The sequence below is a fragment of the Vigna umbellata genome, chromosome 8 (assembly GCF_029865625.1).
Source record: "Vigna umbellata cultivar VRB3 chromosome 8, Vumbellata_1.0, whole genome shotgun sequence".
NCBI classification, from domain to species: domain Eukaryota; kingdom Viridiplantae; phylum Streptophyta; class Magnoliopsida; order Fabales; family Fabaceae; genus Vigna; species Vigna umbellata.
Window position 1 is genome coordinate 35,413,994 of NC_142172.1, and position 13,137 is coordinate 35,427,130.

Consider the following 13,137-nt stretch of genomic DNA (forward strand, 5'->3'; position numbering starts at 1 on the left):
ATTTATATGAAATAATATCTAACTTTTGTTGATTGGGAAGATTTTTTAATATTGATACGTTGATTTTGTAAATCTTTATATAAGTTGAGATAATTTTGCAGAGTTTGGTTTGATAAATTTAATCATATTATTTGACTTATAATGAGATAAATTTAGAATATATAACAAAATGTAAGAGGTATAAATTTTGATAACGAGAATCAAATTATAACATACAAATGCTTCAAACCTCTTGTTATGAATCAATTTTGTAAAATTGCTTAAAGTTCATCTTTAATATTATAATCATTTAAAACTTATCTTAAGAAAAAATTTTGTTTATTGGACTTATTATATCATTTACTATTAGATTGCTATTAAATCATCATAGTCTTACAATATATATATATATATATATATATATATATATATATATATATTTTTTTTTTTTGAATGTAAGGAAATACATAAAGATTAAAAGAAAACTAATAAATAAATTATGAGTTTCTTGACATAATAAGTGTATATAACTGACCTAAAATATATTATTGTTAGGCCTAAAATCATTCGACAAGTATGATATCTATATTAAATAATCATTGTTGGTGGACTTCTTTCTTGTTGACGACTCGAGCCTCGTATACTCACTCACTCGACAATAGGAATTCAGTCCGCTTCCTTCAACCATCTGAGGTGTCTTTTAAGATAAAGTCGTGACTGCATTTCAGTTTCTAAACTAGACAATATTTCAATAATGCAATGATTAATCCTAAGAACATCTCGACTCGGGATGATAATGGATTAGGTCAGACACGAATAATGTCTACCCTTAACCCATCCCATTACCCATCCCATTATTACCCTTGAAATACTCGTTTAAAAAATATCCGTAAATACCCACAAAATTTTAGAAAAGATATTTTATAAATTTCTAAACTAAAATTACAAAAAATATAAATTATAAAATAAATTAAATTAAACAAATTAAATTTAAATTTTAATTATAACTGAATGGCGAGCGCCACTTATCCCATTACAAACTTCTTGGTTAGTTATTTTAGGCTTGGGCTTGTGGGCCTGTGTACCTTATGACCATTCGGTCAACCATAAACCAGATTATCAGTTGTATCGAAGACGCACCAATAAACCTCCACTAGGACCGAATGGTCGAGGAATCAATTTGATCGGCCAATGGTCAAGGCAATTAACTCTACTATTGAACATCTTAAAGGTAAGTATGATTATCAAGAATTAGACCGTAATTAGATCATTGCTAATCAAAAGCTCACTTCAAAATATATAAATATAGATTTAAGGTAAGAAGTAAGTGATTTATATTTACTGCATCATTACTATCTGAGCTGTCAAACATTGAGTTGAGTTTGACATCGAAACGCCTTCTGCATTATCTTCTGAACGATTTTGGACAAATGGTGACAAAAATGAGTGAAGTTGAAAATAGTTTTGGACCTTTAGAAAAACTATTGGACATTAGATTATTGATCTCAACCCTATATTTAAAAAAAAAACTAGTAATAAAGGTTACATATAACTTACTTTTCAAGGTGAAATTTTAGAAGAAAAATGAATACTACCTTCATTAGTTAGAAAAATTATAAGAATGAACTCTTTAAATGATAGACGAAGAAGAGAAAATTAATATCTAAAGAACAAAAACTATATACTTTAAAGAGAGACATAATAAAACCAAATATAATTGATTAATGAAACAATCTCAAACCATTGGACCGTCTAAAACATGGTACAATTTAGAAACTTTAACAAAATTTTACTAACTAATCTTCGCAACTTATATAAGAATTATCACAAGTTTATAGTTTAACTTAATAATACCATTCGAGAAGAAAATATCAAGCCATGTTGAAAAATGACAAAAAAAATTAAAGAAATTAGGTATTGGAAATAAACGAGGGTTGCTCTTGATTTTGTGATGACCTCACTCTTGCATGCAATTCAAATTTCTGCACACCTAATCTTCCTATGTAATACCCACTTGTAATTTTTATATTAATTATTTAATATTTAATATTTATTTCTAGAAGGAAAAAAAAGAAAAAAGACTGAGACGGCAAGCAATCCCTTTGTGTGTATACTGTAGGAATTGCCAGTGTGGTCACTTGCCACTCACTCAGGACGAAATCAAACAATTGATTATTTTAAAATATAAATGTATTTTACAATTTTAAAAAATCATTTAACTATTTTATTTTATTTTATTAATTTTCGTCATCAGTTTAAATCTCAAGACAACGCTAATCTAAAAGGGTGGGTACGAGTAAAACCAGCTTGGCACAGCAGAAAGTAGAACTGAGAATCAATGAGTCTTCAAAAAGACGTGGTTTTTGCAAAATGTGCGCCATTTAAACGCAATTGGAACTAATATATTAATCTCAGTAATTAACAATAATATATAAAGCCACCTAATGCTAATTCTAATGTTAATGATAATACCATTTTCTAGTTGTGGCTGCTTACAACTTACAACATTGTAGGCAGTGTCGTACATACACACATATATCATATTCTTATTATGTTATTGCTATGCATGAATAAAAACAAGCAATATCCCAATGTTCCACAATAATTAAAATATATTTGTAATTTTGTTCTCAAATATAGAAGAAGACTCTGTCTCTGTCTCTGTATCTGTCTTTGTCTCTGTTCGTCTCTCTGAAGGAATCGCTAAGGATCACATTCTTTTCAAGTTTAATTTCTGCTTCTGGGCACCTCTAAAAGTTCTCTGCTTTTTTAGGGTTCCTTTGATTCTTAATTGGATTGCAATTGGGTGTCTCACTCTGCTTTGCCCAATTGATGCCACTGTAGTTGTTCATGGTAAGACTCATTAGCAGCATGCGATTTTGAATAGAATATCAAGGTGGATCTTTTTTTCTTCGGAAATGATGAACACAGGTGGGGGGTTTGTTGAAACAAGTGTTTTTTCTGGGTTGGGGATTGTATCATGTTGGAAAATTAGTTCAACTCGTGTGTTGGAATGAATTCGGACAAAGTTTTTTTTTGGGTGGTGGGTAGGTGTGGTGTTAATATAAATTCTTAAATCCAAGGTTTTATGTGATTTTCATTAATCCAATGGTGCATTTTTCTCGTTAGTTTAAAAAAGTTTCGATCTCTGGAGCTTTTATTTTTGTCATTACTGTTTTCCTGATTTATCGGTGGCTTTAGTGACAGTGGTGTGAAGCTGTGACAGGACATCAATTAGTGCAAGAAAGAGATATAAAAAATGCCAATGTTCCTTTGCGTTTCTGCAATTGTAGCTTGTTTGGATTTCTTTGGAAAGCCCTTACTCAACTCATGATTCTCACTTTTTGCAAACTTTTCTCCTGCTATCTTCTCCAATTTTATGAGCCGAAACTTTTTCCTTGAAGTTTCTTTAACCTGAGGAAGTTCTCATGCGGGTTGTTGCTTATGTTGGGTTTGTGTTGTTGGTGTAACGAGGTGCACGGGGGGAGTGTTACCTTTAGTTTTACTATAACCAATTCACTATTCATGCCTATTGCAATCTTTTGAAACCTTTCCCTTGTCATCCCAATCAAGAATTGGCACGGACCACACTTGTCGTGTCTCATGCCGTTCTTGTGATCTAGTTGCTTTTATGTCTATATTTTTTTTCCTCAACCTCACGTTTCTCCCTGTGAATTTTTGGAACAGAGAATAGCAGAACTTTTTACCTGACCAGTGAAGAGTGAACTGCCAGGGCAAACGACAAGGTTAGTTGGATAAATCCTTGGTGCTTATTTTTAATTACGAGTTAAGATTACGGAATGAGGAAAATAAATAAAGAAATCAGAATCATTATTGCTGCTGAAAATGGCCTAATAAAATAACTCAATGCTGTCAAATAAAGAAGATTTCAGTTTTAAAATAATATTGGAGAGCCCTGGTACAACTTAAAATGTATTGCCGCTCGTGAGTAACCTACTACCACTTCTTTGTTGGTTGACATTTAATTACTCATGTTAATGGCTTTTTACTGTTAGTTTACCTCTAAGTTTTGAGTATTCTCTAAGCTTTTTGAACTTTGATTGATGAACAGTGATCTTTGTTTCGCGAATAAATCTGAGACTGATACTTGTATCTCTCTGTCTCTTAATGTCAGAGACAATAGAAACTCGTTGTGTGCACAGAAGCACTAAATTTTTGGTGGTGATTCACTGTATCTTTTTTTGTATCAGCTGGTATAGTACTCAGGATATGGGCTGCTTCGTCTCCACTCCAAAGGATTCTAGTGGGAATAGAAGAAGACCAGGGAGTATTGGGGAGGTTTCTGTGTATGTTCCCGGTCTAAGAATTCCTAAACCTGTTGATTTTTCCCTGTCACTTGGTGATTACTTGTCCAAGAATATAGTGGAACGCCTGTCTGCGCTTAGAACTCGTATAGTTGTAATGGCTGGTCAAGAAGGGCCCACAATTACAAGAACAAAAAGGAAAAGTGCCACCCAACATGGTTAGTGCTAGCAAGGATGAATCATTTTATAGTGAATGAGTTGCTCAAATTTAATGATGCATCACAAAATTTCATCCTCAGGAGGTTCAACATTGGCTGATCTTCAGCAGGCTCTTGAAGACTACTTGCCAGTACTTTTGGGATTAGTCGAAAATGGTAAAACATGTTTTAGCCTATTCATACTTGATGGATGTTCTCTCCACAACTTGTCCTGATTAATCACTTATCTTTATTATGCAGGAAGCCATTTACAATACAAAATACAATTTGGTTGGGTGAATCAAGAGGATGATGCAGAGGTAATCCCTACTTTTTTGATTCATGTGTTTCTGCTTTGATTTGTATGTTTATCTGTATACAATATAATGCTGATATTTTTCTATCTGCTCCACTTTTTGTTTGTTTGCTGCTGCAACTGCTTTTTTCCAGGAAACAGCCATGTCAAATGCCTGGTATGAGGTGTTGTCAGTTTTGCACTTGATGGCTATGCTATCATTATCACAAGCCAATTTATTACTTCTTCCCAGAGCGTCCACTGATGGTCATCAGCCAAAAGTATCAGAAGGTATTAAGATTTTTTTTGGCACATGTCAACATACTCCTTGTAACTTGCCTGGTAATCTTATTGGTTTTTACATCAAACAACCAAAATACATTGGATAAAAATAATTCCAATTGGAAACACCAGTAGAATATCTTGTGGTTTTCTGTTAATCTTGTTTCTGCTTTGTGTGTGTGATTTTGTGGTTACATGGAATCTGTATTCTTCAATGACTAGTGTTTACTAATTTATCCGTTTCTATTTGAAGTTTGACGAAAGATAATTCTCTCTTTCTTTTTTTGTTCTGTCTTGTTTTTTCATAGCCTATCAGTAAATAGTTCATTGCAGTTCTTGGTGTTCATGTCTAGTTATCATAATTTGGCATGGAAATTTCATCATCTTATTGACAGAATATTACAAAATTTCATGAAATTTTTTTCACATGTTCACTATATATTGTGTTAGCTGATTAAATGGAAACAAATTTTTAATTGTCTTATATGCTGCAATGCTCTGTTTCTAATGATACTGCTTCACAGATACCTTTATGTATATTATTCCTATTGGGAAGTTTGAGCTTTTGGTTATTTACTGACAGAAAGCAGACGAGCTTCTGTTGATATCTTCCTAAAGGCAGCTGGGTATCTTGATTGTGCTGTAAGGCATGTTCTTCCACAGTTGCCTGCCGAACTCAGGTTTGTACACATGTAATATCATCAGTTGACTTCACAGTTTTTTGGAATCTAAACAACCATCTTTATTTTTATTTTCTTTTTATCACTCTTCTCACTGTTAATTTGATTTTAGGAGAAATTTACCAGTAGACCTTGCAGAAGGAGTTCTCCGAGCACTTTGTTTGCAAGCATTGGGGCAGGTATTATATTTTTTGCCTTGAAAAGAATTATGAACTGAAAGCCATTACAGTAATCGATGTGTCTTGAATGTTGTAAATATTTATGGAGCCAATCTTCTTATCCATCATTCTTTTGCGAAGTTATGTTGCATTTTCGAGAAATGATTAATGGAATTAGCTTTGCGAAGTTATTTATACATTTGCTATTAAAATCGGGAATGGACCAGGCCTAACTCAATCCAAATATAGCTCAAAAGAAAGGATTACCCAAGTCAATATAAAAGATCCTTTGTCTTTTAGGCATTTTCTGGGACAGTGTGGAATCTTAATACATTCCCATTATGCACAAAGTTGGACATTTGGGATGTGGAGTTTTCAAGAGTGGATATTTGATGGTAGCCTAGCATCAAATAGGCTCTAATATTAAATCACAAATCCACTACTTAAAATGCTTAAGTTGTTTGAAGGAGGCTCATTAATGTTTTTTGTACTTTTTAAATTTCTTACTCTAGTCTACCTTGTACTGAAATTTGCTTTATATTTAGAAGAATATGGGAATGTCTGGTCAAAGTGTAGACTACTTACTCACAAACTAAGACTTTGATACTTCCCCATAAACTAATTTGGCCTTAAGAATGGACTATGCTTGACTTAACCTCCAAAGCTTGCTTAAGTAAGGAATTGACACATTCTTGATGTCATAAACTTGACATATGTGAGTGCACCATCATTATTGGTGGGATAGGGCTTAGATATTCTTGGGAAGTGTGAGTTTTAGGTTTAACTTAATCTCACATAACACCTTGTTACACCAAGGATTGAACATGGGTGATCGATAGTGGGTGACATGATATGGCCTAACAAACTTTGTTGGGATAAGCTCTGATACCATCTTATAAAGTGTGGGTTTTAGGCCTAATTGAATCTCACAACTGAGTTGTGGGGTGAGATTTGTATCCATTTGTATATCTTTAGTCGATATGGGATTGTCAAAAAATATCTTATTTTAAACCAACTAACCTAGAAGCTTCGGCTATTGAGTGAGAATACATAAACGTTTACTATTTTTATAATGCTGACATCTATCTTAAAATTGCTCAAATCATTTGCTTTATGTTTAAGTTTGCTAGACTGCATTACTTAATAACAATGCTACAATGCTTGAGTTTTTCTTCTTGTGAATAATAGTGGCATGTCACGGGAATTGTTATGCTTGATGTAAAGAGAATAATACAACGACAAACAACCTTGTTCTATTAGATGATGCAATGAGAAAATAGTAGAACTAATGACCAAATATTATAAGTCTAGTTTTATGCTTCGTATATTTTTCTATTCTTTTCTTTTATGAAGATAAAACTGCCATTGTAATCCGAGAAAAAGGGGTTATGGGCCCAAGATAATCTGTTCTTGCTTAGAGTTAGGCACATTTGCCAACAATGTGAGCACCATTCAAATAGAGGTTGAAGTAAAAATTCTGTGCTTGACAAATGCTTTTTTCACTTAAAATCTGTTACTATTCTTCAATTTAATCTTCCACATAGGTGGGTCATTCAAAGGTTTTTGGTCGAGCAGATTTCAGACATTTCCTCTTCCAAAAGCTTACAGAAATACTGAGAGTGGATATGTATAAATTTGCTCATAGTAAGGCTAGTAACATAAAATATTTCATTTTAAGCTTGTAGAAGAGTAATAGACAGAGTTCTTATGTTGAGTAATTGAATCTGAGAACCATGTGTTTGACTTTTCAGTATATTAGTTCATGCCTTTGTTGCCATAATCTAGGAGAATGAATTGGCAAAGGTGAAAATAAAGGAGTAATAATCAAAGAGTTGGATTTTTAGCAGGGCAATTGTTGAAGGAGATATTGTTACAGGGTGTATCCGCTGTTTTGTGACGGAGGTTAGGTAGACCAAATCTTAATTAAATGATGGTGTTCGAGTCACTATGTTCTTATTGTGTGACTATAAATTATAGTTTTTAGTCTAGTGGTAAATTGTTAGGTTTCCTATCATAAATGGTGGAGAAAGATATGTTTGTCATTTTAGTATTTGCCTCAAATTTCAAGTCAACTCTTAGGTCAAATGATATTTAAATTATAAATTAAAATTTTATGAATTGAGGGTGAAATTTAAAGCTAACAACGGACAATAAGGGGGACATTGTGATTTGTGATTACAATCATTGTGTAAATCTCTGAGGGTTGCTATCATTTCAATTGAATTCATTTTGTAAATTGCTTTGGATTTTGTATTAATTACCATATATGATTAAAAGTTTTAGATCTAAAGATGCATTTTTCCATTTAAGAATTTGTGTAATTCAAAACCGTAGTTGAGTATATATGACTCTCCTACCTGGGGGTAATGCCATGTAAAACGTTAACAACACTGCATAGAAGACTGGAGAAGCGGTTCAATATATAGATTTAGATACCTTTCCACACTCTCTATCTCATATCTATTTTGGGTATACTTGTTTGTTTTTCTGTTTTAATAGGGTGTAGATATCCAACTTGGAATGGCAATTGATAGTACCAAAGCCACTCTCGCAGTGAAGCGTAGACTTGCATGTGAGATGGTGAAATATTGGCAGCAGGTACAAATGCAGAGTTTTCAATTGCTATAATTAATGCATTTCAAATATTCATTGACATATCTAATGGAGTTATGGGAACCTTCATTTTATTGCTGGTGCATTTTATATTTGAACATTCCATACAAATTTCTCTTTCCTTTTTTCCAGGGTGGGGTGTGAGGTGTGTAAAGAATTCTAGAACCTAGGAGTTGTACTTGAGCATGTGACCTTTTCTATATAAATTCAAATCCAAATACAAGTTCTTTTAACTGTACAAATCTTAATTCAAATGTAGTGACTATCATTGTGTCCTGTGGAACAATTTCTTTTCTGGTTTTGCATTGTGTACGTTCTCTTAGAATAGATCCTGTTCCGTTGATAAATTTGTTGATTTCTTTCTAAAAGAATTTCAAAGCCAAGTAACTAACCTGCAGCTGTTCATTCTCAATTTATCTTTTATTCTTTTTCTTCCATACCCAATTTCTGATGGCATCTCCAACATGTTTCTCTTGGTTCTGGAACAATAGCATTTTTTCCCTTAGACAAATCTTTGTTTTAATTCTTTATACCCAGTATGAGTATGGATGTGTTCATTAGTTTGCTAACGTGAGTGCATTTACCAGAATACATAACTTTATTCACGCTTTTCATTTTGCAGGCTCAAGATAATATTATGAACCTTCCATTAGCAAATGGTTGGGGTGAAAAACATCGTCTCTTTGTGAAATGGAAGTATGTTGAGGCAAAGGTTTGTGTTTTTTCTCCACAGTTATTTGTATGTTCCTGTTTTATTATTGTGAATTTCTTTATATAGTAAAAATAGAGTGGAATTTTGTGGTTACTGGCTGCCTTGTGCTTATAAATGCAGTTGAAGCTATTTGATTCATTTTTATATTTTATGCTCTTAATCTTACTTTATGAGACCTTGAACGGCACAGCTACTTTTGTATATGGTGTTTCTTTTGATTTTAGCATACTCATGCACAGTTTAGGAACAAGCAAAGAAGATGCCTTTGGCATAAGCAAGTGATGTGAAGTTATTCATATGTATATTGTAATGATTTCTAGGCTGCAGCATATTATTATCATGGATTGATTCTTGATGAGGGAAACACGGAGAAATCTCATGGAATGGCCGTAGCTGCTTTACAAGCTGCTGATGAGTATTTCAAAGAAAGTAAGAAGCTGTGTGAAGCATTTCATGCAGCACCCCCATTGTCAAGGTTATTCACAACATTCCCTTAAAGAAACTGATTTGTTTTTATACTGTTATGTTATGTTATCTTCAGAAAAAAAGAGTTATACTAATTTTAGAACCTCCTTGAGCCAATATTTAAATCACGAGTCATGTATGATATATAAAATGTTAGCATCCTTAACTATGTTTATCTCTTTTTTTTGAATGAATATGCGGTGAATTCCACTTCATCAAGTTATTTACGAGCTGAACCTAATCACTGAGATGTCATGCCAGGGTGTTGATTCATTCATCTTTCAAACTATAAGAAAACGTAGTAGAAATAGGCTAAAGAAGACTAATACTAAATTCTCCAAAGCAATAACTTCTAAAAATTAAAGGCCTTTTTTGAAATGTAAAAGAATTGGTTAATGATAATTTTTTTAATGTGCTGAGAAATTTGACTTTTTCTTATAAGTGCGATGTAATTTTATCATGAGTTTGGTGTAATTCTCCATGTTTTTTTTCCTTTTTTTTTAATAAAATCTTCATATAATGGCAGCTATGCCTAGTATGAATTCATTTGAACGTTCTGTTAAAAGAGAAAATCATTTTTGGCTGTAGTATTATTTTTCATGGTCCATCTAACTGGCAGTAATGGTGCAGAAATCCACCTCTTTGGGGGACAATGAAATATCTTTTTGAGAAAATTCCAAAGGATACTTCAAGCAAGGTGCGAGTAAACCGTGATCTGTATACCTATGAGAGGTAAACTTTAGTGCATCAGTAAATTGTTGCATAAATGGAATTTCATAGTTGGTAATGATTCATGGTTAGTGAAAAGTGAAGTAGATGACTGATAAAATCATGCGTTTTTGTGTCAATGTTTATTACAGAATCATGGAAACAGCACCAACATTGCCTGATTTTGCCTTGGCTTTAAAACCAGATGAATATCAACTTCCTCAGGTTGATTCCTCTTGGAAAACAGAAAATGTGAAAGGGGGACAAAGTGGTGCCACAAATAATCTCAATGGATGATGACAAATGAAAATTGATTAAACCATATAAATTTGCAGATCTCAGATGTCAGCTTATCAGAAAAAAGGATGCCAATCAACTTGAAGCTCAAAAGGGTGATTGTCGAATGCTTTGTCAATAGTTGAAAATTAACTATTTACCTTTTCCCTCGTTTTTTCTCCATAAATTGATTCTCTCCTCCACAATATTTGAAAAAAGAAGGCCTGCAAGTGGAAACAGAGCTTCAAGTTGGGTTAATGTAAATTGTTCACTTTAGGAAAAAAAAAAGGGTTTCCTTGCCAATACCCCAAATAATATGATCATTACTGTTTTGGTTATGCGTCAAATCAGTCAAATCCTCCATTTGTCAAACAAAGTTGTACAAGTGATTGTGTGTATAGACTTGTGCATTGCAGAGAAAATATGGTTGCCTTAAGGTTGTGTTAAAATTCGAAAGAATTTATGACGTGCTAAGGTGATCTAGATACGTTAATAGCATTCTTGACAATTTAACAATATGAACTTGACATTATATCAAACATTGGTGTGCCATGTCTATTCTATCAAACATTTTATCAAATAGTATTATAATAAAATTTGTTCAATGCATATGGAGGACCATTTCCTTGTTTTAAATAACAACTTGAATTGATAGGAATCCCTATATATTCTAGATTAATTGTGGTTTTATTATTGCAAATAGTTTTATTCATATTTTTGGTATTTATTGAAATGTTAGAACTGCTATTCTGATTGCGCCACGTTAAAAATACTATCAGACTATTTAAAATATATTTATAGAAATTAAGAATTAGAGTGAGAATAATATAATAAAATTGGTTCCTACTGAGTACTACTTTGATGAAATCTTAAATATCAAAACAGCGTGGAATGGAGGGAACAGATTGCACTTGTTAATGCATGATACGATAATTATGTATTTTAGAATTTAACATCTAAAGAGATTTCTTGTGTTTAAAAAAGATTTTAATAATTATATAAGGTGATTTAAATTTTTTTACACATTCCATCAATTCAATTTATCATTGATATGAATTTTAAGATAGCTAATGTAAAATTGGACAAATTTAAATTTATCATGTTTTTCTTTATAGACAACAATATATAGTTACCTAAAATATAAATCGATTTGTCAGTTTTAAGTGGAACATTAATTATTGAAAGAGCAATGATATTTTAATAAAACTGGTTCAGTAAATGAAGTATTTAAGGTTGGTTTTAATCTATGAGGAGAAAAACTTCAAACTATAATCATTAAGGCATTAATTAAATTGAAGTAATTAAGCGAAAAGACTGAATTATGATTTTAATGATTATATAAGGTGATTGAAAATTTTTTACACATTCCATCAATTCAATTTATTATTGATATGAATTTTAAGATAGCTATTGTAAAATTGGACAAATTTATCATGTTTTTCTTTATAGATGACAATATATTTACCTGAAATATAACTTGACTTCTCAGTTTTCAGTGGAACATTAATCATCGAGAGAGTAATGATATTTTAGTAAAATTGGTTCAATAAATGAAGTATTTAATGTTGGATTTAATATAAGGGGAGAAAACACTAAAATATTTAAGGCTTTAATTAGATTGAAGTAATTAAGCGGAAAAACTGAATTATGAATGGAGTATATTTTTAACATTGTTGAAGTAATTCTTGTTTTGATTCATATTATATACTAGAATTAGTGATACACAAGCAAGTGAAAGGGCAATGAAGGCAATATCAACTTTATGTAGTGTTGTCAAAACAGATTATCTGGCTCAATCTGGTTCGGTCCATCACGTGTTGATCACTTAGTGAATTAATCCAACCGAGTTCATTTATTAGCAAGTCGAAAAAATTCAAAATTGGCCCGACCTACCACGGGTTGGTGGGTTAAACGAGTTGACTCACTGATTCACTTTATTATAACTTTTTTAAAATAAAAAAAAATTATAATTTTTTTATAATTCAAATTTAAATAAATTTCACTCTAAAATTATGTTAAATTTCAAAGACAATTAAAAAAAATAACATACAACTCAAATGTAATCCAGAAGCAAACTCAAAAAGTAATAAATAAGTTTATAATATTGATAATTTTTGTGTCACTTATCCATTTATAAGATTAGAGTTTTGAATAGATAAATTTATAATATTATCCATTTATAAGATCAAAATTTTGAATGGATAAATTTATAATATTTTGATTTTGGTCTCTTTGAAACATCTTTTTCTTTATAATATTGAAACGTAAAATAATTAATAATTAAATTAAACTAGGTAGGTTGATAGGTCCAACCTAAATGAACGAGATTATAACTAAACCAAGTTGAAAATTGATTTGTATAAAAAAAAATTATTTTTTTCAAATTCAATCTGATCCAAAATTGTAGTGGGCGAAATTGACCCGCTAACCTATTTGGAGAGCATTAACTTCTTTTGATCTTGGTGGTGTACTGATTCGTCTGCTACCCTTTTGTATTTATATATGCT

General features: G+C 31.7%; 1 protein-coding gene across 1 annotated transcript; it reads left to right on the forward strand.

The window, feature by feature from the left end:
* Positions 1-2,535: 2,535 nt before the first annotated feature.
* LOC124829431 (uncharacterized) lies at positions 2,536-11,239 on the forward strand. The gene is made up of 13 exons (XM_047302936.2): positions 2,536-2,832; positions 3,667-3,725; positions 4,191-4,462; positions 4,544-4,618; positions 4,703-4,761; positions 4,892-5,027; positions 5,602-5,698; positions 5,811-5,877; positions 8,356-8,454; positions 9,092-9,181; positions 9,502-9,656; positions 10,277-10,378; positions 10,507-11,239. Exons 3-13 carry the CDS (start codon positions 4,210-4,212, stop codon positions 10,649-10,651), a joined length of 1,278 nt encoding a protein of 425 aa, XP_047158892.2. The 5' UTR covers positions 2,536-2,832; positions 3,667-3,725; positions 4,191-4,209; the 3' UTR covers positions 10,652-11,239.
* The last annotated feature ends 1,898 nt before the right edge of the window (positions 11,240-13,137 follow it).

Excerpts from the sequence above, each read along its gene's own strand:
- LOC124829431 (XM_047302936.2), top strand. The coding sequence starts at position 4,210 with ATGGGCTGCTTCGTCTCCACTCCAAAGGATTCTAGTGGGAATAGAAGA. Across the intron at positions 5,699-5,810 it reads CAGTTGCCTGCCGAACTCAG|GAGAAATTTACCAGTAGACC; the intron begins GTTTGTACACAT and ends ATTTGATTTTAG. Across the intron at positions 8,455-9,091 it reads TGGTGAAATATTGGCAGCAG|GCTCAAGATAATATTATGAA; the intron begins GTACAAATGCAG and ends TTCATTTTGCAG.